General features: G+C 47.1%; 2 protein-coding genes across 2 annotated transcripts in view; one reads left to right on the plus strand and one right to left on the minus strand.

Annotated features, from left to right (window-relative positions):
* Positions 1 to 10,045, plus strand: part of DNAH6 (dynein axonemal heavy chain 6) — a 297,879-nt gene extending 287,834 nt beyond the window's left edge. The window contains exons 73-77 of the mRNA XM_068564239.1: positions 586 to 771; positions 1,320 to 1,392; positions 2,209 to 2,360; positions 5,945 to 6,167; positions 9,767 to 10,045. Coding sequence (XP_068420340.1) covers positions 586 to 771; positions 1,320 to 1,392; positions 2,209 to 2,360; positions 5,945 to 6,167; positions 9,767 to 9,870 — 738 coding nt within the window. The 3' untranslated portion in view covers positions 9,871 to 10,045. The remainder of the gene's footprint in view (positions 1 to 585; positions 772 to 1,319; positions 1,393 to 2,208; positions 2,361 to 5,944; positions 6,168 to 9,766) is intronic.
* A 1,453-nt stretch (positions 10,046 to 11,498) lies between these two features.
* The window catches only part of TRABD2A (TraB domain containing 2A), a 56,479-nt gene continuing 40,019 nt past the window's right edge, over positions 11,499 to 27,958 (minus strand). Inside the window, 5 exon segments of the mRNA XM_068564370.1 lie at positions 11,499 to 12,339; positions 14,277 to 14,528; positions 18,328 to 18,418; positions 22,806 to 22,980; positions 26,530 to 26,676. Of these exon segments, the coding sequence (XP_068420471.1) occupies positions 12,156 to 12,339; positions 14,277 to 14,528; positions 18,328 to 18,418; positions 22,806 to 22,980; positions 26,530 to 26,676 (849 nt within the window). The 3' untranslated portion in view covers positions 11,499 to 12,155.

Genomic DNA, 27,958 nt, shown 5'->3' on the forward strand with positions numbered 1-27,958 from the left:
CTGTCGGTCCAGCATCTCCCAGGACTACTGCCGGCCTCTGTCTTTTGTTGAGATGAGGGGAGGATAAGGGGCATACCTTTAAAAAGTGTTTCCAGTATAAGGAGGCTCTCTGGAATCAGCTGAAAGATTGGTCTCATCTAAGAATCTCCCCTTTCTGCTATAACTCCTGGGGCCGCAGGCTCCCCCTGGGCAGAGTTAGAGGTACTTCCCACGTCCTCATCCCCCTGTCCATGGTTCCCAAATCACTAACCATCAGGCCCATTCTTCCTTTGGCCTGGACGAGAGCTGGATGATGGCTTTTCTCAAGATGCTTGGGGACCATCTCTCCACCTTCCCTTCTTCACTTCACTGCATCCTGCTATTATGCCTGAACCACCTCCACTACCAGGTGTTACACCCCTCTGGTCACATGTAAAAAAATGCATGAGAGATTGGAGGGTCTGATCCAGCACATAGTCTACAGAGAGGATGGAACCCCGCAAGCAGGCCCTTAAGCGTAAGGCAACACCTGCTACCATGAACAAGTTTCATTCCCACCTGATAATTACATCTGTGAAGGGCACCAACCCCTTTTTATTCTTTCAGACCTCTCTAGATACGCTCAGCAAAGCCATTGCTGGATTGGTGGTGATGTCTGAAGAAATGGAAAAAGTGTATAACAGTTTCCTCAACAACCAGGTTCCCTCTCTGTGGTCCAACACAGCCTACCCATCCCTGAAGCCACTAGGATCATGGGTCAAAGACCTTATTCTGAGGACTGCATTTGTGGACGTAAGAAAATTCACTTCTTTGGGGTCTGATGAATTTGATGACACGGTTGGCCCTAAAGTTCTTAGGAAGCCCTCACTAACTGAAATATTGACAACCATCGAGGGATCATCTGAACCCAAAGAAACAGAAACTTCCAGAATAGCATCAGTTTGAAAGTCTTATGCTAATTATAGTATAGTTTGCCCTAGACCCTTATCCCCACAGTCCATTTTAATTCCAGGCCATCCTTGGAGTTTCAGATCTAGTTCATGAGACCTCACCATGAGGTACAGAACCAATCTGACATGGGTCCAAATGGCCAGGTGTGACCTTGCTGTCCTCTCCCCCTTCTAGAACTTCTGTAATAACCAGGTTTTGGGTTTATGGTCAGACTGGTGGGTGAGGAAGGGGGACAGGGCAGGCAGTAAGAATGGGGCTGGTGATAACTCAGGACCGGTTTAGATTCTGCCTCCTGGACACCCTCCAAAATACGACTTTGATTTAAAAGACAAATTCTATCTCAGTAAAAAAAAAAAAAAGTACATTATGGTGTAATGTTTCTCCTTCAGCTCTGGCTCAAAAGAGGACAGCCTAAGTCCTTCTGGATCTCCGGTTTCTTCTTTCCTCAAGGATTTCTAACAGGTACCAGTGCTTTCCCTAGAAAAATCCCATAGGAAAGATCATTATGTGTGATGAGTTGTGCCGGGTTTCTAGGAACTTTGAAAATGGCACGGCTGCTGATGGCCTAACCAAGGGGTTATTGGTTATAAGGCAGCCCAACAAGGCCCTACTCTTCCTCACTTGCTGGGGTGGGGAAAGGATGGCAGAAATAGCAGACGTTCCCCCAGCAACCTAGTGCCCACTCCTCTCAGGGTTACAAGTGCAAGTGCCGCTGCCCTGTGAATGCACACAGCTACCCCAAGTCCCCAAGTAACCCATGCTCAAGGGCACTACCTGCTCTCCACCTTCTCTGGCCCCACCTCTGAGCAGCGTCCTTCCCTCTAAAAAATACTCTTACTGTCCCTCCAGTGGCCCTCAGGGATTCTGCCCAGGACCCCAGAGGGGACCAAGGTCTCTGGGCTCCTAGATGCTAATGAGCCCAGCCCTTCATCTGTCTCATCCTGAGTCCCTCCTAAACAGCCTATAGACAGCCCATACAAGACAAGCTAAGCAAGATGCTAAAGTTGGGGAGATTGGGCTCTGAAACTCCCTCACGGGCTTGTCTCTCTCATTGGCAGAACAGTGCACTTTAGACTTGGCCTCCCCTCTCTTCCCAACCAGGACCAAAATTCGCACATGCTTTGGCTCCACCTCTCCCAACTAATTCAGAGTAAGATGTTAATGGTTGGGTCCTCTGGATGGAGAGGAAGCTCTCTAACGCTAGAGCATCCCGGTTGAGGCGCTTGGGGGCCGTGTTTGGGCAATAGTAACCCAGGTTTCTGGCTTTCATATTTACAGGAACTCTTCAAAATCATGCTCGGAAATATAATTTGCCTATAGATGAGCTGAGTTTCAAGTACAACATGATTCCTATCTATCGGGATCAAGCCACAGTTATAGACGCTGCCAAGACAGTGCAGTTTGGACAAGAACTGCCCATGGACATGGAGGTATTGTCCCCCTGACAGTTGTTACAGCACAGCAGCTTCTGTCCCACTGTCATCCAGTATCTCAGGCAATCTCCCCTGCCCCACCCCACCCCCCGCTTTCCATTTGCAGGAGTGGGAGAGGGCAGAGTGGGACTCACAACCCCAAGACAAGCTCCCCAATTAGCAGTGACCAGATGGGAACTGCCTAAATTAGTCTGACCTGTAAAAAATATATTTTACAGCAATACTGTAGATACCTACAGTAACTTTCTCATTCGTGCGGAGGCAATATGGCAAGAGGTTAAAAACCAGAGTTTCAGCACTGGGCAGGCCTGAGTAAATTCTGACTTTCTCTCTCCCCAGTTGTGTCTGCAAGAGCAATTACTAACATGTCTGCACCTCAGTGTTCACATCTGCAAAATGGGGCTCATGCCACCAACCTCAGAGCTGTAGGGCAGTGTAACTGAAACTTCAGGTGTCATGTGACCAGCACATAGTGAGCCCACAATAAATAACTGTTATCATAAACTAAACTTATCTGCCTCGTTCACTCAGCTGCCTCCTAGCAGAATTGATATGCTCACTTCATATATCATGTAACTATAACTACATCACATAACCAGTAGGAATGTATCAATACTAAGGAAGCAGTTCAGACTCTTTGCTTACATAGTTTACTCCCTCTAGAGCAGAGGTTCTCAAAATGTGGTCCGCAGACCAGCAGCATCAGCATCACCTGGGCACTTGTTAAAAATGAACTTATTTACAAAACAGAAATAGACTCACAGATGTAGGAAGCAAACTTATGGTTACCAAAGGGGGAAGGGGGGAGGGAAAAATTAGGAGGTTGGGATTAGCATATACACACTACTATATATAAAATAGATAACCAGCAAGGACCTACTGTATAGCACAGGGAACTATACTAAATATTTTGTAACAACCTATAAGGGAAAAGAATCTGAAAAAGTATATATATATATATATATATATATATATATATATATATATATATATATATATATATATATAGACATATACATATATATGTTAACTGAATCACTGCTGTATACCTGAAACTAACACAACTTTGTAAATCAACTATACTTCAATTTAAAAAAGAAAAAGAAATGTAAATTCCAAGGACCCTTTCCAGATTGAATCAGAAACTGGGCTGGGACCCAGAAATCTATTTAACAAGTCCTCCAGGGGGTTCTTAGCCCACTTGAGTTTCAGAACCCCTGTTCTAGAATATCTCAACCTCGACTGCAGGTTAGAATCACCTATGGAGCTTTAATAACATCCTGATGCTCAGTCCACACCCAATTACGTCAAAATCACCCCGATTATATCAGTCATCATTGTATTTTAAAGCTCCCCTGGATATTCCAGTATACAGCTGGGGTGAGAGCCACCACTGCCAATCTGAGCTGCCCACTTTCAACGTGCTGAGATATTGGTGGGGCAGGGAAACCTCTGCTTCAAAGCACCTGTCCACCCCCGTGGGCCTTATTAATGTAATTTTCTATGTGTGCTGTGAAATCAAAGATCTGCTCCAGATTGCTTTTGCCAACAATGTGTTCACTAGCCGGTCATTGTAGATGGGGTAAGTGGCTTTTACTAAACCTTCCTTAAAGTGTCATGGTATTAGTAGGAATTGCTCCTGGGTAACTTAATCAGTATCCATTCCACTCAGATCTGCTTGAGCTAGTCTTCGCTCTGATTAGCAAAAACACACAAAGACGAGATTGATCCCATATTCATGGATTACTCTATGAAATACTGTAATACCCATGCCTCTTAATTGCCTGTATCTTAAAATGACAATGAAAGAGCTTACATCTTTAAGGGAATTTGTTTTAGCATCAAAATTTTTTTGATGCTAAAGTATTTGCATGCAAAAGTAAGGGGAAATCAATTGAAAGATGCACTCCTTGTTATTTTGAGACGCTTCTTAGCCAGGAGAGCATCGCAGGCCCAGGTCAGGACTCATTGAGGCTGCAGGAGGGCAGGACAACACCCACATAAAAGTCCTCATCCAGTCCGTCCTGGATGCTGGCCCTGCTCTATGCCCAGCACGCTCCATCTGCCACATAGACTGACTCTGAAGGACAGATGTTTACAGTGACCACCGGGGCCTCTGTCCCTCCAGCCTGCCCCAGTCTACACACATCTCCACGTGGGTCATGTGCAGTGAACCACGATGATGCCTGGGAGTCCCTGCCTTCTGTGGAGACTGCAAACTGTATAGTCTGCCCATCTCCTGGTCCTCCCGGCAAACGTCTGCAAGACACAGCGAGAGACTGTTGGACGACCTGAGTTCTGTTACAAACAGCAGGGCCACTGTCAGCCCATTGCCGCCTTTGTGCCATTTAGGAAAAGGCACTCGCTCTGTGTGTGTGCAGATGGCTCCTACACACAGCTTGGCAAGTGGATGGCAGGATGGTTTCAGCCTCTACTCAGGCAAACCTGCACAAGCATATAGAGCAGCCCCCAAAACAGGAAGGCCTTGCTCTACCTCGCTGCACGCGAGGGACAAACTACAGGACACTAGGTAGTAAAGTCCAACCAAAAAGCTCTTACCATCCTTTTATTCACTATAAAACACATCACTTATGACCACACAGCTTGGTCTTCTGCCTGCAGGTGTGAAGCTCCAGTTATCCAAAGGTCTAGGGCCCCAGAACTGGCCAAATTCACTCAATGTTTGAGGAAGGATAAACAGGAGCCCACAACCGGAAGAAATTGTATACCAGTGGTGACATCTAATCACAGGACATTGAGGGACAGGGTCTCTGTCTCTGTCTCTCTTTCTCCTGCAAAATATCTTTTTTTTTTTTTTGAATTGATTTATTTTTGGCTGCATTGGGTCTAAGTTGCTGCGCGCGGGCTTTCTCTAGTTGTGGCGAGCAGGGGCTACTCTTCATTGCAGTGCGTGTGCTTCTCATTGTGGTGGCTTCTCTTGTTGTGGAGCATGGGCTCTAGGTACGCGGGCTTCAGTACTTGTGGCACACAGGCTCAGTAGTTGTGGCCCGCGGGCTTAGTTGCTCCGAGGCATGTGGGATCTTCCCGGACCAGGGATCGAACCCATGTCCCCTGCATTGGCAGGCAGATTCTTAACCACTGCCCCACCAGGGAAGCCCCGCCTCCTGCAAAATTTCTCTTAAAAAACTTTCCATAGGCACTCTGCAAATATTATTGCCAATATATAACCTATCTTCTGGAACGGCACCCAGATCTTTGAAAGGCCTTGCTGAAAATAACAGATGATAATCACAGCCCTCTTGTCCATCCACTTCCCATGAGAAGGGGCAAATCCTAACGTCATTATCAGATATCAGAGTCTGAAGCCCATCAGTGGGTTTCCCAGGGGTACCCCCTACCGGACAGCCTGTGGGAGTGTGAGAAGTATGAGATTTGGTGACAAACTGAAAAACAAATTATTTCACCTTTTGGAGCCTTGGCATTCTCCTCTCTAAAATGTGAGTAATAAAAGAATCTCTGGATTGTTTCTTAGAATTGAGTGAGGATGTAGGACTAGGAGGTGACCCACAAAACTGACCCCTCCTCCTCTTCTCACCTATGAACTTCTGCGTGTCTTTCAGTTGCCCTCTCCTGAGGATGGTGTTCTTGTCCATGGGATATTCATGGATGCTTCTCGATGGGACAATAAGGAGATGGTGATAGAAGACGCACTGCCCGGACAGATGAATCCAATGCTGCCTGTGGTGCATTTTGAACCTCAACAAAATTATGAGCCAAACCCAACACTCTACCACTCCCCACTTTATAAGACAGGGGCCCGGGCAGGTACACTCTCAACCACAGGTGAGGATGTTCTAAGATCAGTATCATGACCGAATGCAAACTACAGTCAAAGTCCAAATGCTAAACTGTAATGTACAAGGGGTGATCTTGGGCCAATTAGCCAGGCTTAAAATAAGACTACTTATAACACACAAATTTATAAATGCTGTAATTTCTATTTGTTTTAATGCTGAGTGTAGATTAATATTATAAAGCCAATGCTTGCTTCTATTAGTCTAATGAGTACAAAATAGTTTATTTTGTGTGTGTGTCTTTCAATTTATTTATTTATTTATTTATTTATTTATTTTATTTATTTTGGTTGTGCCGGGTCTTAGTTGCGGCCTGCGGGCTCCTATGTGCAGCATGCATGTGGGATCTAGTTCCCCGACTAGGGATCGAAACCGCATCCCCTTCATTGGAAGGTGAATTCTAAACAACTGCGCCACCAGGGAAGTCCCAGAAAGTAGTTTATTGAGCAGTGCCTTCTAATTGAAAAATGATGGACTGAGTAGACACATCTATCTCTGACCAAATCCATTGAGACTCAGCATAGAAAAGAGATTTTAAAATAAAAAGTGGAATGCCATGCTACAAAAAGAGAACTCTTAGTAGACTTGAAACTGAGATACAGCCTTGAAAAAAAGGAACCAGATAAAAAGAAAGCCATATCAACAGATAAGCTGAAGAATTGAATGCAGACAGCTAGAGAGTAAGCCAAGAAAATGCGCTGAGGATATCCCTCAAAAGACAGCACAATGCAATTTTTTTAAGTGACGCTGTGGGAGTCAAAATCACCAACATTTATCTAGTAGGCAACCTGGAAGGAGAAAGGAGAGAAAATGGAAGAGCAATAATATTTGAAAAACTGGCTGATAATTTCCCAGAACTGAAGAAACAGTTGAGTCCTTAGATGATTGAGAGATCTCACAAAGTGGTAGGGGTAATTTTTTTAAATATACAATGAACAAATAAACAAATTTTAAAAGAAACCTAGATATATCAGAGTGATACCTAAGATCATCAGAAATAAAGAAAATTCTCAAAGAGATAAAATGCATTAATATGCTGGAACTAAAATTCCAGAAAATGAGAATCAGATTGACTTCAGACATGTCTCATTATCCACGGTGCATATAAAAATAGAGAAACTTCTTCAAAGGGCTGAGGAAAAACAACTTTGAACCAGAATTGCAAGTGCAACCAAATTATCATCTGAAAGAAAAGTTGTAATAAAGATCGTCTTGGACAAAGGCTCTAAATTAATCACCACTGATCCTCTATTTAAAACACACACACACACAGTTAAATCTTTAATAGTTTGACCATAAAAATGAATTTATAATAACTTGGAACTAAATTTCCAGATGACAGAAATATGGGAGGGAAGGCAGGAAGAAAGAACTAAAAAATCTTTCTCATTTGAATGGAGAATATAGATACTGATGATATTTATTTGTCTAAAAAATATTCAGTTAAAGGGTGCTCTCTAAGGGTAACCTACAGGATAGAACTAAAATAGACATTCGTGTCACATGATCTCCCAGTCCTATGACAAATCTAAAAAAGTGTTCAAAGGTATTTTTTAAATTAATAATGGTATTTACAAGTTTTTGTAGGGACATGTAATTTTATTTGTCTTGGATAAGTTATCTAGGAATGGAATGACTGAATCATGCAGTAGGTATATGTTTAACTTCTTAAGAAACTGCCAAAATGTTTTCCAAAGTGGCCATAGCACTTAACATCCCCACCAGCAGTGTATGAGGGTTCCAGATCCTCCACATCCTCACCACCACTTAGTACAATCAGTCCTTTTAATTTTAGATGATAGATGACAGATAGATAGGTAGATGATGATGATAGATAGATATAGATAGATGATAGATAGATAGATAGATGATAGATAGATAGATAGATAGATGATAGATAGATAGATAGATGATAGATAGATAGATAGATAGATGATAGATAGATAGAAAATAGAATATAGTGGCATCTCTTTGTGGTTTTAATTTGCATTTCCCTAATGACTAATGACAGTAACCATCTTTTCTTTTCTGGTGCTTATTTATATCTTCTCAGATGAAGTGTCTGTTCCAATCTTTTGCCCATTTTTTAATAGAGTCATTTGTCTTCTTCTTATTGGCTAAAATTCCAACAGGAACTCTGTGGTTTGCAGGAAAAGGAACAAAGAAAAGGTAGTAATTAAAATGACGTTGCACTGGCACAAGATTCTATAAACAGATCCAATGTACTGGAGAGAGAGCCCAGAAACGCACTGTGCATATGTGGGAACTTGACATATAACGCCAGCATCATTTAAAATTGACCAGGAAGAGGGAAATTATTCCACAAATGATGCTGGGACAATTGGTCATACCAAACTTAGATCCTTATCTCCTACCACATACAAAAATTAAATCACAGATGGACTCTATAGACTTAATCATCACTAAAATTTAAAATTATTAACCTTAATGAAATAATGGCTCTAAGTAATAATTATCAGCTGCTGCTGACATTCCAACAAAGAAAGACAACCAGATACAAGGCGCTTCCTGATGGAAGTGCACACCACCTAGGAAGTATTCTTGCCAAAAAAACTCAACCCTGAATGTGATCACACCTCTAGATCTAACTGCCCTTGCAGGGATAGGGGAACATGTGTAAAGTCACCACAGGGATGTTGTCAACAAGAGCCAGACTCTGGGAAACCTCACAGGAGAAATAGCCTGGTTGTTTCAACAAATATATTACAAGGGGGCGGCAAAAGGAACAGAGGGGAACCTACCAATTGAAAGAGATTTAAACAACACATCACTGTTGCAAGGTATGGACCTTATTTGAATTTCAATTCAAACTAATGGTTACTATACATATACATTCTGCATATGTACTATGAAATGCCATTTGAGCACCTGCCAAGGCACCATGCAGGGAACCACGTACAAAGATAAGGAAATGGGAGAAGTAGGCATTCTCTGCTGGGGACACCACCACCTTCCCCGACTTCCACACAGATGGGGTTTGCTGTGAAGGCCAGAAACAGCAACTCCCATCCTGAGGGCAGGGTCCTCTTCTTCTCAACCTGGCCCCGGCCCCCCTCACCCAGGCACACAGTGAAGAAACGGTAAAAGTGCCCTCTTACTTCAGATGTCCCAGAGCTGAGGGACATACCTGTGACTGCACTTAGTCATCTCAGGACCCCAGTGCCTACCTACTGGGTGGAACAAAGGGTGGATGGATGGATGGATGGACAAACAAGCAGATGGACAAATGGATGGATGCCCAACTTACCAACTGTGTCCCCTGAATCCCATTAAAACTTAGGCCTCAATCCTAGTCCAATGCTCCCTGAAACAAACTGCAGATAACTTGAAACATAGTTTATAAGGTTATACAAGGTCTAAGCTGGACAGGTTCTAAAGGATCGTTTGTTCTAACATCTTCATTGTACAAAGCATAAAACTGAAATCTGTAGAGGATTATTTGCCCTTCTTCTTTAGAGGCAAAGTCAGGTCTGGAGCCCAGGTGTCTAAACTCCCAGTACAGTGATTTTTGTATTAAGGGGTTATTCTTTAAAGTAACAAGCCTTTTTTCCCTGTATTCTTAACTAGGTCATTCAACCAACTTTGTGGTGACCGTCCTCTTACCCTCCAAGCGGTCCAAAGAGTACTGGATTGCCAAGGGATCGGCTTTGCTCTGCCAACTAAATGAGTGAAAAGGTGCCACCTCTGTGCTTAAAAAGAACCAGTCCAGAGATCTTTCCTGATGGGGGAGAAAAGTCTGCATAATTTATATGCGAGCAAAACAGGTTTACTTCTGATCTGGCTTAAAGGTAGCGAGTGTGGCTTTTCTTTCTTTTATAACCTAAAATAAAGTGTTTTGAGTTTCTCTTTCTGGTGGTAATTCAAGTTCTGATGTGAAAGGGGGAGGGGGTGCGGGGACGGTGGGGGGGGGGGGGCCGAGTCAGACCTCAGCACTTCCTCATCCACATGGGCTTCCTTCCTCTTCACGCTAATGTGAAAGGCCCACTGTACACGTCAGTCTCATGGCCCTAGGTTCTTCCATTTCTAGACCAGATTAAGGCTCAGGGCCCAACACATGAGATCTGGGCCCGTGGTGCCATTCCCCCATGCTGTGGGGCTGGATTACAATCCTTAGAAGAGCCTGCGGTCTTTCACGATAGTGCAGGTCACTCCCGCTCAAGTGCAGAGGAATTTTCCGCTTTGGGGTAAAACTGTGTGAAAACGGGCCAAGCCGCCCTCCAGGTCCATTGGCGACCCTGCCACCTCAAAAGCAGTGCTGAGATGGAGCGGCCACTGTGGTTTGCAAACCCTTTTGCGTCAGCCCTGCCAACAGGGTCTGTTGCTTCCTGGGCCCAGATATGAGCCAAGAAATTGGCTACCACCCAGCTAGGATGTGGACCTCTGGAGAAAGCCACGCCCCCTGCTTACAGGAAGAACAGGGTCAGCCGCAGCAATCCTTCCCTCCCATTTTACCTTCCCGCCCCCCACCTTCACCCCCATACCTACCAAGCTAAGAATAGACTCAAGTCACTGAGAAGCAGGGAGCACCACTTCTATTAGGAATCAGAGGGAAGAGGTGCCTCCTAAGTCATGGGAGTGGCTGCAGCGGCAGAAGTCAGAGGGTTGATATTAGGCACCGCAGCAGCTGTAATCCAAGGTCAGAAAGCTGCAGGAAACTGTGCCAGCCTCATGCAGAGCCTGGCCACTGCACAAACTTGTGTCTGCTGGAGCCTGCACATAACTGCCACTTCTTCTGCCCCTTTCACCTTCCAAATCTCACTAAGTGTGTCTCATGAGAAGACTCTCGATCATAGCAGCAAGGGAATCTCGGAAAGTTTAGCCCTCCTACCCCTGCAATACAGGGGGCACAGAACGGAGCAAAGGTGGTGAACATGGATCCTGAGTGCCATCACGTCACTCAGTGGGATCCAAAGATCTTCTTGGCCCTGGAAATGACCAAGAATGAACCCACAAGAAAGTCTCTGGAAAGGAAGGGAAGGCCACAGAGCTGCAAGCCCAGGCAATCAAGGTACCTGAAACCAGATACTTCTTATTGGCCCCATCCAAGTCCTGGGCAGACCCTCTGGGTTTTTGTGAGCTGCTCAGAGGCCCAGGAGAACCAAAAGGAAACTCTGCCACAGGCGGGAGACCCTGGTCTGTAACCATGGTGGGAGCAGGGGGAGGGGGAGGGGGGCGGGTATCAGCTGGGCAGGGCTGAAAGTTCCCATTTCAGACTCAACTAGGGAAATTCTATTTTTAATCATTTTATATACAGATTCTTCATAAGACTTTATTTGGAAAACACAAAGACATATAAACAATAAGTAACACACAGGACAGGGACGGGGGGGAGAGGTTGAAAACCATTTTCTTGCACAACACCTCTGACAAAGCCTACCTATCCACCAGTCTTCAGCATGTGGATGAGACACCCTCTCACACTGTACATAATGAAAGCACTTGTCAGAGTGCAGGACCCACACTAGTCACCAGACCTGGAATAGAGAGGAGCAGAACAGAAGTTCCACAGCCTACTGACTCTGTTGCATCCAGAACCAGGAGAGGATGGGGAGAAGAGCAGCAGGAAGGAGGAAAGGGGCAGGGTCCACGGCTGCAGGCAGGCCCAGGAGAGGGGCCAGGAGTGCAGCAGGGATAATATTCAGAGCATGTGAGCAAAAAGAGTTGTTTGCTTGGTATACACATTGTGGCAAAAAATCTACAGAAAAAAAGTATCTCATAATTTTCTTACAATTAATTATTTTCATACAGCTCATTATGTTACAAAACTATACACCTCCCCCAGGCATTGCTGGATAACCCAAAGTCATTCCTTGGAAAAAGAAGAATTAACGCTGGCTTTTTTATTTTGAGTCTCTTCTCCTGGGTTGGGCCTATCAGGGCCAGAGCAGAGTGTGGAGTACAAAATGGCTGTCCTTCAAGTCTGAGGCGTCAGCTCTTGGCTTGGCTCCTCTGGTGATTACAGGAGGGTTGTCTCTGTTTGGTAAGCCAGCACCAGCACCCATAACACAGGTGTCCAGACAGACAGGCAGGCACTGCTGACCACCATCTGGCTGTGGGGAGACTGCCCAGGGCAAGGGAGCCGCAGCTCGGCGGAGATGCGCCTGTCCAGAACGGGGACCTGGAGCTGTGGGATCCCAGCACTTGGAGGCAAAGAGAAAGACACAGTCTCAGGGCACAGCAAGAGCCACTGGATACTCCGAGGCCCCCAAAGGTCTGCACAGCTTCTTTTCACCTCTCTCCTCCAAAGACAGGAATGGATCTTGGTATGTTAATAGATTTCCTATGTCTTGGCCCTCGTTCCTACTGCTACAACAAAACCAAATGATACAGGCACTAAGAGTAGCGCACTGAACAACTCTCCCCCAGCTATTTGCTTCTTGGTTCAAGGATTATTAAAACTAGTTTGCTCAGACTTGTTAATTATCAGCCTCTGGGCAATGTCAAAGCAGGGACCATCCTCCCTGACCACACAGAGAGGCACCACCAAGCCAGGAGGATCCCTCTCCGGGTCTCTGGCTCTCTCCCCTACCCCAGCTTGGGTCTCATGTGAACACCATGCAGCCTTCCCAGGTCAAGACAGAACAAGCTCAGGCTCACCTGGTCCTTTCAGCTCAGCTCTGGTGTAAAGTGCCCAATCCCTGCATGACCACCTTGAAAGGAAATGGCCCAGACTGAGAAGGTACTAAACGGGTCAGTGTATTCCTCCATCAGTGAAGGACGGTTGAGGAGCCTCCCCGTGTCAGGCACCATGGGGCACATGGACACCAACAGGATCTGTCCCTGCTCTCCAGGTCACATTTGGCTGCCAGCTTCTGTCCATTTAAAACTGCAAACCCCACAGCACACGGGATGCCTGCCTCAAACCTTTCAGTGGCACCCTACTTCTCTCAGGCATCAGATTCTCACAGTCATTCCATCCAATTTACCTTCTAGACCTACCTCACCCCTCTTCCCACTGACCTCCCAGGCTCCAGCCAGAATTATTTCATCTTGGTTCCTTTAACATGATCACTCTCTCCACATCAGGCTTTTGCACTGTTGCCCTTGCTGGGAACTCCCTCCCCTCCGTGTTCAGTTGTTTACACATTCATTCAACATTTATTATTAAGCACCTATGCAGGTATCAGATGCCTGCATCTCCTGATCCAGACTCAGAAGCTCTGTTCATTGGGCTCCACTTTGTCAGGCTTCTACTCAGCAGCAACCAAACGGTCGCTTCCTCCAGGAGGCCCTTCCTGACACCCGCCACCCTAAGTTAGGTAGTAATGTCCGACACACAAACACACACGCACATCCCCGCAGACCCCTACACTCCCCCTTGTGAATAATCAACTCAAAATCCAGCTTCCTCCCCAGACTGTGAGCTCCATGAAGGCAGGACCAATGTCGGTCTGGTTCACCCCCAAAGCCACAGCACCAACCCAACAGCGGGCACATAGGAAGAACTCAAAAAGTTTGGTATAAATTGAACTGTATCCTGGATCCCAGGCCTCTCTGGTGTAGTTCTTCCAGCAGAAACCAGGCTGGGTCCCCATCTTTGGCTCCTCTACCCACCTCTGATCCACCCACTGGGCATCTCTGCGAGTGCACATTCTGTGGTCGCCATGCTCCCTGCAAAACGTAGGGGCTGAACAAGCCCATTCCTACAGAAGTTCTTCCAGCTCCGGAAAGCTATGAGCTTCTCCCTGATCTGCGGTGGAGAAAGGGCTGGGAAATCAAGTTCTTCTCAACCTTTATTCCAGCCTCATGCTACTTTTAACAGACCCACCCATGCCCCCCGCCCCATCCATTAACAAAGATAAATATGGGGTCCTGGCCCGGGCCCCGGCTTGAAGCAATTACTTTTCATCTCGATTCACCTCCACCAGAGCGGACAGAAGACCGCTGTCCAGGCCATGAGGAACGGGAAAGGCTGCACCGTGATGGTGGGGACACTCACCCCCTACCACAGCCTTGAACTTCCGCCCCTGAAGCAGTGTGACCCGCCTTCCTGGGCTGCTGCCCACCCGCACTTCCGGGGTGAGGACTGACCGGGCGATGGGCTCGCGGCTGGCCCAGCCCGGCCCAGCCACCTCACCTCTCCTCCAGTCGGACCCACAGGTCGCTGAACTGCCGGAGCCGCTGCCTCCGCTGCAGCCGCCTCCGCTTCTTCCGGAACTTTCGTCGTGCCTCGCCCGGCAGGTCAGCACTTCTGAGCAGAGACACGTGGAGCCGCAACAGTGGGGGCCCGGCAGACCCAGCTTCCGGTGCCTGAGCTTCCGGGGCGGGCGCTTCCGGAGCCAAGACGGCAGAGGAGGCGGGCTGTGACAACGGGTTTCCGGTCTTTTCTCTGTAAGCAGGGGAGGAAGGAAGAGGGATGGAAGGAAGGTCCCCCAGCATGATGTCCTCCCCCGCCTTTAAGGCTCAGGACCTCACAAAAGGCAGATAATGTGAAAGTTCAAGCCGGCTGGGGAGGCAGGGGTCTCGAAGCCACCTCGAAAAGTGATCACTTTGACACCTTTGTTTCTCCCTCACATACCCTCATTGTGCTCTCTCCAAATCCCCTAGCTCTGGGGAAGAAATAAAAGTTTCTTTCTTAACTGCTTATAATTACTGCACTTGCCTAACAACAGGTCACCACTGCCTAGAAAGTCACTGAAGATTACGGCGTTTTAAGAGGAGTGAAAAATGTTTAAATGCTATTTACTTAGAACAGTTGAAGTGGCCCTTAACCCTGTTCCTCCCTCCTGTATCCCTATAAGTGCTCTGCTCAGAAAGAGGCTCTTCAACAGCCACAGCAGCCTGCCCAGATTCAAGTTCCCGATGCTCAGAATCATCCCTCAAGGATTGTCACATGGCTGCCGAGAAGGGGAATAAGGAAGGAGGTATCTCCACAGCCAGTGCCCTCGTTATGTCCTCACCCACCCCTTCACTATGGGCATCTCCCTGGCTCTGGGCCCTTAGTCCCTCGCCCCTTCTTCTCCCTGAACAGGAGCTCCTTTAGAGATCTCATGCTCCCTCATGACCTCACCCAGGAGCACCGTAGAGAAGCGCACCACTGAAAACTCTTAGACGCTACCGTCACAGAACACAGGACAGCTGCTGCAGTCACACACATCAAACTCACCAGGACGTGGCAGAGGGTGAACCCAGGCCTTTGCACTGGATCTCACAGACTCTGAGAGAATTAGGGGTAGCGGCACTGAATGGATCTCTGGCAGAGGAAACTACATGAACAAAGAGGAAGGGGCTGGAAAGCTAAAACTTGGAGAAGAAAGGGCAGAAAGAAAAGGGCTGTGCAGGCGAGGAGTCCGAACTGTATCCTGACTCTGACAAGCTGTGTCCCCTTCAGTTTCTTCATCAGTAAAGGAGAAGAAACCCCCACCCCACAGGCTGGTGTTGAGGGTTAATTGAGAGTCGGTGTGAACCCGGTTACCACCTGACAATTGATCAATAAACGTTCCTTCCTCCCCAGGGAAGTGTGAGCAACCCAGTAAATGACAGGACTGCTTCTCAGCCTTCATTGTGTGTCAGAATCTCATGGAGAACCTAGGGGTAAGACGGGAATAAAGACACAGACTTACTAGAGAATGGACTTGAGGATACAGCGAGGGGAAGGGTAAGCTGGGACAAAGTGAGAGAGTGGCATGGACATATATACACTACCAAACGTAAAATAGATAGCTAGTGGGAAGCAGCCGCATAGCACAGGGAGATCAGCTCCGTGGTTTGTGACCACGTAGAGGGGTGGGATAGGGAGGGTGGGAGGGAGGGAGACGCAAGAGGGAAGAGATATGGGAACATATGTATATGTATAACTGATTCACTTTGTTATAAAGCAGAAACCAACACACCATTGTAAAGCAATTATACTCCAATAAAGATGTTAAAAAATAAATTTAAAAAATAAATTAAAAAATTAAAAATCTCCTGGAGAGATTTTTCAAATGTTGACTCCTGACCTCTCTTCCCCCAGGGGCAGGTGTCAGGGTTAGAGGCAGATTTAAGGAGTCTGAGAACAGCCAGCAACACACACACACACACACACCCATACACAACTCCCAAGCAGGGCCCTCTCTGGCAACCCCAAAGATAGTGTGATAAACCCCAGCCGTGCCAGTCAGCCTGGGGCCAGGGGCTGAGAAGTGATCAGAGGGCCCAGCCCACCCTGCTTTCCAAGAGCACACAGTCCAGTGGGTGAGGAAAGAGCCACAGACCCTCTCCCCCAAACAAACAGAGAATCCCTAAGGGCTGGGCTCTCCCCGCAGAGCTGAAGGAGAACGGGAGGGAGAGATGGATGGAGATCTGCAGCAGGGCTTTGTCAGTCAGGGGAGGAGTGGAGGGAGACTGCAGACAGTGGAAAGGAAGAGCATTAGCAAAGGTGGAGAGGCAGCGGCGAGGACAAAAGGTTTTCCGATATCAGAGGCAGATCCGCGCTGGGAAAAGGTGGGGTCTGGGTGCCGAGGCATCAGCATGAAGAAACTGGACTTTGGAAGAGAGCAACAAGAAACCCTGAAGGTTTCTGAGTCAGGGACACTTGCAAGATTAGTCCTACAGAAAGGTGGAGAAGGGACCAGAGGGTGATGACCTTAGGAACAAAGGGGGCAAATCTGAGAGAGATTTTAATGGAAGAAGCCAGAAGCCTGGTGAAGGTGGAAAATGAGAAGAAGTCTTAGGTGAGGGCTTTTGTAAACTAGAAAGTACTGTGTGAAGAACTGCTGTTACTGATAAACGGAGTGCAAGATATGGAGAGAGGTGGGGGATGAGATAAGCCCAGGATGTAGTCAAGTTTTCCAGAGAATCATGGCTCATTGGGATGGAAAGCGGGCTCCCAAGGAGGAACCTCTGGAGTGACGGGATAGGGGAGGACCTGGCCTGAGACAACATGAGGTGAAGGTGGGTCTTCGGAGGAGAAAGAGGGCACCTGGAGAAGGGAGCCATCGGGCAGGCACCACAGCTGGACCGCCTCTCCATCCCCTCAGCAGAGGGCAGGCATTTTCCTACTGGAGTCCTTGCACCACAGCTGAGGGCTCTGCCAGGAGGGGGCGCTGGTGACCACGATCTGGAGGGAGTGGGAGAGGAATGGAAGGTGTGCGAAACTGTGTTCCCTCAAAATTCACATGCTGAAGCTCTAACCCCCAGCGCCTCAGAATGTGGCTGTATTTGGAGACAAGACTTTTAAAGAGGTGATTAAGTTAAAATGAGGCCTTTAGGTTGGGCCCTAATCCAGTCTGACTGGTGTCCTTAGAAGAGGAAGTGTGGACACACAGAGACACCAGAGTTGTGCGCACATCAAGGAGAGACCACGTGGGAACAGTGAAAAGGCGGCCACCTGCAAGCCAAAGAGAGAGGCCTCAGGAGAAACCAAACCTGCCGACACCTTGATCTTGGCGTCTAGCCTCCAGAACCATGAGAAAATAAATTTCTATTGTTGAAGCCACCCAGTCTGGGGTATTTTGTTAGGGCAGCCCAAGCAGACTGGTACAGAGTGGGTAGGAAGGGCCACCTTGTGCCCACTAGGACGACATGGGGCAGAGACTAGCAGGGAGGCCAGCGTGGGGCAGCAGCATTACTGAGGGTGGGAGATCCTGGCCTCCTCAATTCTTTACAGAAGGGGCCACAGGGCAGGAGGGTGACTGCATAAAAATGAAAACTAAACAGACCTGGGGGTAGGAAACAGCTCAGAGAAAGAGAAGGGGCTTTGCTTCTGCCCCGGAGATGGGTCTGACAGGCACTCCCAGCATCTCCAGCCCCCCTGACCTTACATTATGACTGATTCCACCACCTGCCTCCCTAAAACTTCCCAAGGGCCCAGGTCAAAGGCACTGAGCGTTAAGCCAAATCACCCCTCCTGGGCCCCAGGACCAAGGAGCACCCTCCCCTTACCTTCCTTTCTGCCTCAAGCACTGCTGAGGAAAGGCCAGTGTGGCCTCTACTGCCCAAAGTGCCCGGCCGGCCAACCCAAGTCTGACACAGTCCCAGCCACGAGGGGATGCCAGCTGAGCTGGGGACCGAGTGGCCGCTTGGTGTCCGTGCTGGGGCCCTTGGAGCCGCTCAGGACACAGCCCACCCTGGTGCCCAAGCAGCCCTGTGCGGCTCTCAGCTCCCCTAACTGCTCCCTGACCGGGATAGAAGCACAGGAAGGTTACTTGTTGATGGGTCATCCAGCGGGGGCGTGTTCTACCTCATAGCCTTCGCGCCACAGAACATCAAGAACTGCGTTGTTGCCCATGAAATGCCCTGCAGTAAGAAAAATAATCAGAAATGTGGCAGCTCTCGTGACCCCCAAACACACACCCCGGAACCAAGAAATAACCCTGCCAACCCCCTCCCTTCTGACCAGCCCAGTACAGTTCAGAAAGCTTTTCTGCAAGGGGGCCTCTCAACAGCTCTGCCAGGCAGGCAGGGCAGGATAAGCAGCGTTTCAGAGATCAGGACTCGGGATCAGAACCACGCGGTGAGCTGCCCCGAGTCACACAGCTAAGAGGACACCAAGTCCCAACCTTCCACCTCTGGAGCCAGGATTCTCGTTTATGTAAACCAAGCACCTCTGAGACCCCAGGCCCCTTCTGTCCTATGTTTACTTAAAAATGCACAATAAAACCCTCCTTTTAGCAGAAGCCACCATAGCTGGAAACCTCAACCTGAATTTTATTTCACTTTTTTCTTTTTCAATAAAAAGCAACAAAGATCAACCAGATAAGCTTACAGTGGCTTGGTCAAATAAGTATTTTGAAAGGGTAGATCCTGGGATTCATCTTCTCTCGTTTCAGGTTTTGATGCTCAGAATTGACATGATCCTCTAGGGTCGCAATGCCCCTCTCTGTGACAGTTGGCACTTTAATGTCCTAAATGGCTAATTAAATTGCAGCGCTCCATTCTCTGATCCAGCAGAACCTTAGATGTATCCTTATCATCTCCACTTGAAAATGGAAAACAGGTAAAGTAGGCTCAGGACTTCACACACAGAAGAAACAGCAGAGCAGAATCTAAACCCAGGCAGCTTGGCCCCAGGGTCTATGCAATTTTGACAACCGAATACTCAAGAGGCAGAGACCAGGAAAGCAAATTAAGGTCCACCCAAACTCTCCCTTGTCCTGACTCCACAGCACTAAGAAGCAGAGAGAACTTACAGCAGCCTCTGGGAGCCTGGGGAGCCCGAGGGTGGTGTTTGGGGCAGAAGGTACTGGGCTCTACTGCATTCTTGGGTCCCACCATAGAGTTTAGGACCCCAAGACTGATGAAGGGCAACTGACTCAGATGAAAGGGATGTTGGCAAGGCCCAGATTAGCCCCGGTGCAGAAGTGCAGCAAACTCATGTATAGAGTATGCCTGGACTCGGGGCGGGGGGAAGGAGACTGAGCTTGCAGAGTGCTGCTGCGAAGGCCTCCACTCTCCCAGCCGTTACCAAGTCCATGTGACAGGGAGTAATCACAATAATAAAGATAGTGAACATTTCCTGAGCATTACGAGGTGCAGGGCACTGTTCTCAGTGCCTTACACATCATTCAGCCTCCCCCCAACAACAACCCGATAAGGTAGGTGTATTATTACCCCCATTTTACAGATGAGGAAGAGGCACAGGTGGTGCCCAGGTGGTCTGGCTCCAGCGTCCATGCTCTCAACCAATTAGGAATGAAAACAGTATTTGTCGAGCGAATGAACAGCGCCTATTAGCAATCTTTATCATTAAGGACCAAGCTATTCCATGTGACTTCAATTTCCTTCTACTCCAAAGGTGAGCTCCATTTCTCATCTTTAAATTTCATCTGCAGATCCCTTCACTGTTGCAGTTTAAACCTCTGAAGCTTTCAGTTTGGGGTGATCCTCACTTTACAATCAAAAGTGTGCTAACCACACAGCATTTTAAATTTCTCACTGCCAAGGGTAAGAGTTTGGGAGCAATTTCTGAATTTCTGTGGTTCCCTCTGGTCAACTCAGCCTTCAGAAGGCACCAGAAGAAATAGACTCATGAGGTGGAGAAACCAGCCCCACGAAGACAACTGCACCCTGGTGGCTATCCAGGACACTCCTGATACCCAGAGTGCCCAGGGGCTGTGAGGTCTCTACTCAGAGCTGCAGCCGTATGAAGAACCATGACTGAGAATCAGGCAAGCCCAGGTGTCCCAGTGTCACCTGTGCCATGTGTCCAGAACAGTCCCCGTCTGGAGGGATGGCCCTCCAAACTGCCCAGGTCCAACCCACCTGGCAGGCCGACGTCCTCTCAAAGCCTCTCCTTGCCCCTGCTCCCAGTGCCCCATCATCCCAACAGCGGATGGCAGGGAAGCTCTTAAAACATCAGCTGAGTCCAGCAGGAGTGGCAGGCAGAAGCCCACACTCAGGGGCGGGCAGCCTTGTGTGCCCAGCTCTCGCCTGTTCCATTTCGCAGACCTGCCAGAGCCGCTGGAACAAAGCCACAGGCTCTGAGTCCTAACAGAGGACCGCCATCACCCCACGAGGGGACGAGCCACAGGGGCCTCTGGGGCCTGACCCCTGTCAGGGTGCCTGCAGGGTGAGGGCTGACAGCTGAAAGCCATTCATTGACAGAGGCGGGACATGGGCACAGTGCCACACAGCACGGTCCACAATCCAACTACGGAACACGAGACTCAAGGCAGAGGAAACCCACTCCCAGACCCACCCAGGGTTACCAAGGCAGACACTGCAATTTGTTTCATGATAGAATTTTTCAACAAACAAGATACAGGAACCTTACCCCTATTTTTTTCTACAACAGCTTTATTGGAATATCATTCACATAACATAAAATTCTTTCTTTTCAAGTGTACGATTCAGTGATTTTGGGAACATTCACAAAGTGGTGCAACCCTCACCACTAATTTTAAAACATTTTCGGGAGCTGAGATTTTGATAGGGCTTGCGCTGAATGTGTAGCTCAATCTGGGGAATATTGTCATCTTAACACTATTTATTATGTCTTCCAATCCACAAACATGAAATGTCTTTCTATTTACTTAGGTCTTCATTAATTCCTTTCCATGATGTTTTTAGTTTTTATTTTTCATCTTGCTCGTCCCTAAATTGAGTCCTTAGTGTTTTTTATGCTGTTGTAAATGGAACTGGTTTCTTTTGTTTTAACTTATTTTTTTTATTGAAGTATAGTTGATTCACAATGTTGTGTTAGTTTCAGGTGTACAGCAAAGTGATTCAGTTTTATATATATGTATATATAAATGTGTATGTATGTGTAAATATATGTATGTATATATTCTTTTCTGATTCTTTTCTATTATAGGTTATTACAAGATATTGAATATAGTGGAACTGGTTTCTTAGTTGCATTTCCACATTATTCATTGCTAGGGTATAGAAATACAACTGGTTTTTGTATATTGATCTTGTATCCTGAACTCGGTTATTCGTTCTAATAGGTGTTTCTTGTGGATTACTTAGGATTTTCTATCCACAAGATGATGAAAAAAGAGATGGTTTACTTCCTCCTTTCCAATGTGAATGCCTTTTATTTCTTTTCCTTGTCTAATTCCCCTGGCTAGAACCTTCAGCACAATGTGGAAGAGAAGCGGTGAGAGCAGACATCCGTGTCTTGTACCTCACCGTAGGGGGAAAGCATTCAGTCTTTCATCATTAAATATGATGTCAACTATGGGTTTTTCATAGCAACTTTTTTAACAGGTTGTTAAGTCCCCTTCCATTCCTAGTCTGATGAGTGTTTTTATCATGAAAGAGTTCCATTTTGTCAAATGCTTTTCTGCATCCATTGAGATGATTGTGTGATTCTTGTCTTTTATTCCATTAATAGGGGATATTACATTAGTTGAGTTTCAGATGTTGTGGTAAGCTAAATAACGGTTCCCCAAAATATATCCAGATCCCAATCCTTAAAACCTGTGAATGCTATCGTATATGGCAAAGAAGGGGGGTAGGTGTTTTGCAGATGTAAGTAAGCTAAGGATCGTGAGATCAGATTACACTGGATCACTCACTGCTATTCCAGAAGTGCTTCTCTCCAATTCCCGCATTTTACTGGTAAGAAAAAAAAAAAACTAAGCGGGGTGACTTGTTCAAGTTTATGAAGCTAGTGGAAGAATTGAAAGAAACCTAGACCAGCAAATACACACTTCTGCACACTACCCAGCCTCCGGCATTTCTGTCCTTAATTCTGGAGGCTGCAAAGGTATGTTAAAATCACTCAAGAAGATAAGAGAATTTATTTCAAAAATCCCACAAAAGGAAATAATTTTCCCAGTGTATTTCCATGTATACTACTCATGGTTAATAATAGCTGATGTATCAGCCCCCAACCTTATACTTAGGAGGCTCACAGTCAGGTAGGAGAGAGAAAACAGACAAATTTTAAGGGAAGTTAAAAAACAGAAAGGTGCCAGTAAGAAGTTGGGATTAAGTGCTGAGTTCAGAAGAGGGAGAAATGCCTTCCTGCCTGGGGAGTGTATCAGGAGCCCCCCGTGGAGGGAGAGCTAGTGTCACAGGCACCAGCAAAGTTTCAACCACGATGGATACTCTGACATCATCAAAAAGTCAAAGAAGGTGTCACCCCTCTCACCGCATAGCAGGGCCCACCTCAACACCCCCTCCACGGGAGAAGCAGCAGAGCCCTCGGTCTAATCAGAGGTAGCCTGCAACTCACCGGCTCCAAAGGCAAAGAAAAAGCCTTTGTCAGGGAATTCCTCCAAAAGGGCCTTCACCCGCTTCCCCATTCTCTCGTTCCGCTTGTAGATAAGCTCCCGGCGTAAGTAGCTGTCGATCTCCTGAGCAGTGACGCGCTCCTGAGGTGGTAGCGTGGCATTAATAAAATTGGGAACCTCCGCCAAAATAAAGAGAAAAAAATTAAGGGCAACAGAGTTATGAACAAAGCTGTTTAATTTGAGCATCAAATCACCCGGCCCAGAGAGTTAAGACGCTGTCAAGAAAAAGGTAAAAAGTGACACACCATTCTGGGAGCCTCCTGCCAGCTATTTTTCCAGACAGTAATATCATTCTCTGTAACCCAAGTGAAAAAATATTAAATGAAGTGCCCTGAAAGAACTCTTCGGCTATGTCAAACAGTATTTCTGTTCCATTTAAATGATTCTATTTGGGGAATTCCCTGGCGGTCCAGTGGTTAGGACTCCTGGCTTCCACTGCAGGGGGCACAGGTTCGATCCCTGGTTGGGGAACTAAGATCCTGAAAGCCACACAGGCAGCCAAAAAAGAAAAAAGAAAAAAAAGGTTCTGTTTGATGCCACGTGTTTCTATAAGGAAACCATTTCTGTGCATAGCACGTCACAGTTGTGTTTTTTTTTAATTGAAGTATAGTTGATTTATAACATTGTGTTAGTTTCAGGTGTACAGCAAAGTGATTCAGCTATACATACAGTTTTTTCCAATTCTTTTCCAATGTAGGTTATTACAAGATCTTGAATACAGTTCCTTGTGCTATACAGTAAATCATTGTTGTTTCTCTAATTATGTTTAGTAGTTTGTATCTGTTAATCCCAAGCTCCTAATTTATCCCTCCTTTCCCTCTTTTCCCTTTGGTAAGCATAAGTTTGTTTTCTATGTCTCTGAGTCTGTTTCTGTTTTGTAAATAAGTTCATTGGTATTATTTTTTTAGATTTCACATATAAATGATATCATACATTCATCCTTCTCTGTCTGGCTTACTTCACTTAGTATGATAATCTCTAGGTCCAGCCATGTTGCTGCAAATGGCATTATTTCATTCTTTTTTATGGCCAAGTAATATTCCATTATATATATATATATATATATATATATATATACCACATCTTCTTTATCCATTCATCTGTCAGTGGACACTTGGGATGCTTCCACAGCACATCCATAGTTTTAACTTGTTTGATTCACACATGATTTTTTCATAAAAATAATTTTACACAATTACATACTTTAGAATCAACCATTATGATTCAATTACCAAAACATCGAACTTCTATAGACATTCAACTGTTTTATAAATTCCTTATCTTTACATTTTCATTATTTCTCCAATTCCCATTTCTCCCTCTCGCTCTCTCCACTGTTCTTTGCCCTACTGGTGAATATTTCACCTGATTCCAGTGCACATCTTAGCCAGTTTCAGTATTTTGGCTAACAGCAGGGTGCTAATGCACCAAAACTGTGACAATCAGGGGTGGTTTTTGCAACACAGTAGCTGTAGGCGAGGCTGACACTTTGCATTGGTTCTCTCCCCAGCCCCAAACCTTGGCCTCCCCCCACCGCCCCCTCTCCTGCTCCCTGGCATTTAACAAGGTTAACCATTACCCTAGTCAAATACAGAGTAGGATATGTACCCGCCTCCTTCTCCTACTTCCAGTACTCTCCAAAAGACCTTTTGAAAATCTTCACACTCTGTAATGCAGACATCAATTTCCATTTTCTGGATAACCAGCTCTCCTTCTGTTATTTCCTTGAAATGATATTCTTTCATTTTCAAGTCAAGAGCCTTCATCTTCTCCTTTGTCATCTTTTTTTTTAATCATGTCATTTATGTAAGATCCTTCCCTCCGTTTCCCAAAATCTCTTCTCTTCCACACAGCAGTGCCTTTCCACCAGCAGCCTCTCCACGCAGGCAGCCCCAAACGTGCAAGGTGACCTCCCCCTGCCGTCCTGCTCCACCTTCTAAATGCCAGACACGCCCTACGACCTGCACCACTCGGCCACACGCCTGGCCCTCATCCCACAATGGCAGGCACATTCCCCATACCACACACCACCCGCAGGGGCCCCGTGAACAGGACAGGGATGGAGGAGCCACAGGAGAGGAACACATAAGACAGCTGTCCCCAAACAGCTCTGTCAGCCGTGCCATTTGCCCATATAACTAACTCCCAAGCACCTCCCAACCCATGTTAACTTTTATCTGCCACGTCAAATTTTAATTTCCCAACTGATCTTCACCCTTCTCCCCACTTCCCCCACCCAGGGTGTACGTAAGAATGATCACCACCATAAACTCTGCTATGCCGTTTTTAGTGTATTTCTTCTTTTCCACTTCCTCTTGCTTGCTCTGCCTTGGTTTTACTTCCTCCCTCTCTAGACTTTCTGGAAAGTTCCTTTTACCTTTTGATATTTGCAGGGTGAGTCCCTCTCCCTGGGACATTCCTTTTTCACCTCTTAAACTCACTCACATGTCCTATGACAGGGTCCCCGGATCCACCAGACCTGGACAGCATCCCTCACACCCACCAGCTCCCTCCTCTCTCTTTACCAGTGTCCTGAAGGTGGGCAAGACTACACGCTCCCCCATCTCAGAAGCTCAGCTGGACTCGCCACTTCCACGTGATCTTAGTGGGGAAGGGAAGGAAGCCAGGGTTTGTCCCACAGGAAGCTTGTTGATCGAAGCATAACAAATATCCATCCTACCTCCCTCCTGTAGGGAGGCTGCCATCCTCTGAACCCTGGCCGGCCACTTTCTTCCCCTAAGTGGCCCCCAGGTAAGGCCTGTCCTGTGTCTACACCAGCTGCACCAGTTTCGGCCACACTCACTGCAGTACTGCAGGATGGAATCCATGTCTGGAAATGCTGGCAGCCTCCCCAGCTTCTTATGTGCCCCCCCATAAGAATACCATGAACACTTCCCATTGCATCGTGCTCACATGTTTCTGGAAGTCACCGGAAGCTGCAGCCAAAGCTCTGCTCCATCATTTCTCAAAAGTTACCTAAGTCAGCAAGGAGGCTTTCAGACTCAGACCCCTTCTCCTCTCTGAAGGCTGGTTCATGCTGCCTGCTGCCTAAGCCATGGGGCCTGCCACCAAGTCCCTTGAAGCTTCATCCTTTGACTTCATCTGGGAATTAACTCTCATCAATGCCCCTCTCAGTTCTTTTTTTGTTTTTTTTAATGAATTTATTTATTTATTTATTTATGGCTGCATTGGGTCTTCGTTGCTGCACGCAGGCTTTCTCTAGTTGCAGCAAGCAGGGGCTACTCTTCGTTGCGGTGCATGAGCTTCTCATTGTGGTGGCTTCTCTTGTTGTGGAACACGGGCTCTAGGCGCGAGGGCTTCAGTAGCGTGGCGTGTGGGCTCAGTAGTTGTGGCGCATGGGCTTAGTTGCTCCACAGCATGTGGGATCTTCCCGGACCAGGGCTCGAACCTGTGTCCCCTCCATTGGCAGGAGGATTCTTAACCACTGAGCCACCAGGGAAGTCCCCCTCTCAGTTCTTAAGTTTCTTAAAGAATGCTTTTGTTAGCTGCAGCATCCCACTCAACACCTACATCTGCCCAATTGTATTTTTAGAGCCCTTCATGACCTCGATCCTCTGTACACAGGATGTCCCAGTGTCGGCAGGTAACGTCCTTATTCTTGCACTTAAATGCACCCTGAGCTGAGCAGGGGATAAGGGCTCTCACCTGGGAGCTGTCATGGCTGAAGATGATGGAACTGATGTCCCCGCAGTTATAGTGTTTGATGAGGTCCTCTGTTGTGTAGGGGATCTGAAGGCTGCCCGCTCGCAGGCTCTCCTGCTGCAGGAGGGTCTGGTTTAAAGCAAAGATGACCTGAGTGGAGAAAATATAGGTCTCTTTTAAGTCCACTGACACAGCAATCATTAGCTGCCATCTTATTTCTTTTGTCCATAGTTGGCAATAGCCTCACCTGTGTTCGTTATATAAGGACATGGACCTGCTGCTAAAAAAGGGAATGCAAGTCCCTGGACCGTGGCCAAAGAAAAGGAGGACAGTCCTGCCCAAGTCAGCCCCCATCAGATGACACCTGGGGAAGTGCCTTAAGAGGGACACCAACAACCTGGAACTCTCCCATGAGAGTGTTCAAGAGGTGAGGGTCCCAAAGAGCTGGCTGGGAGGACCTGGGGAGGTGGGGCAGGGAGGGACACACAGACAGACACACGAACCAACAGGTTTCAGTTACATCAAGGACTGGACAGGACTGTACACAGTACACACAGGTCTTTTCCAACCATCAGGGTGGCATTTGCCAGCTAATGGATTCATTAGCTCCATGGAATGTTAATGGAAGTTATTGTGGGAAAAAGAGGGGAAATGAAGGCTACACAAAATCAAACAGATTTTTATCTTTATGAACTTTGCCAAGTCTTGACACGCTAGAGTGTGCTCTGCTTCTCCCCGAGGAGGGGAGAGCGTGTTGGGTTTCCCGAGCTGATTTCAGGCACACATCACAAGAGAAGGGTTAACTGGAACATCTTTGGGGACAATCCAGACTCAAGGAATTTTACAAAGCAGTGAATTCCCCTTGGCACTGGAGAGCTAGGTCAGAGTGGGAAAGGCAGGGATTCTGGCACCTTTCCAGGTGGGAATTGGGACCAGCCACCCTCTACAAGGCTCCTGACAGCACTGTGGCATTTTCCCTCTCATTCGCCCAAGTATGGACACAGACGTATCACCTTTGACAGCTGCCCCAGTAGTCAGTGTATAGGATACTGCCTTTGCTGGAATGTTCCCCCTCTCCCTCTGGCTGAAATGCAGACAGGTGGGACCTGTCTGATCATGAGATCTTCAGTAGGAAATTTTCAATTCTCTGGAGATAACACATGGCAGGTCTCAAGTCATCAAATGACACTATGCAGCCCCAATCCCCTTCTTTCTCCTCCTCATTCTGAGTGGCAAAGAGCATGGGAGTCTTGTCACCTTGCTTCCCACAGGCCACCGCGCGTAAGCCTGCCTGCCACACACCCCCCTTCCACACCCCTTCCTCCCTGGGTTACTCTGTCCCTGTCAAGGCACCTTAACCAAATGCGGAGGGGGGCAGCTCCCTCTTTGTAAAATGCCCTACTCTCCTCTCTTCTCTCCACATCCCCCCATC

This window comes from Eschrichtius robustus, chromosome 15 (genome assembly GCF_028021215.1).
Source record: "Eschrichtius robustus isolate mEscRob2 chromosome 15, mEscRob2.pri, whole genome shotgun sequence".
In the NCBI taxonomy this organism is placed as follows: Eukaryota; Metazoa; Chordata; class Mammalia; order Artiodactyla; family Eschrichtiidae; genus Eschrichtius; species Eschrichtius robustus.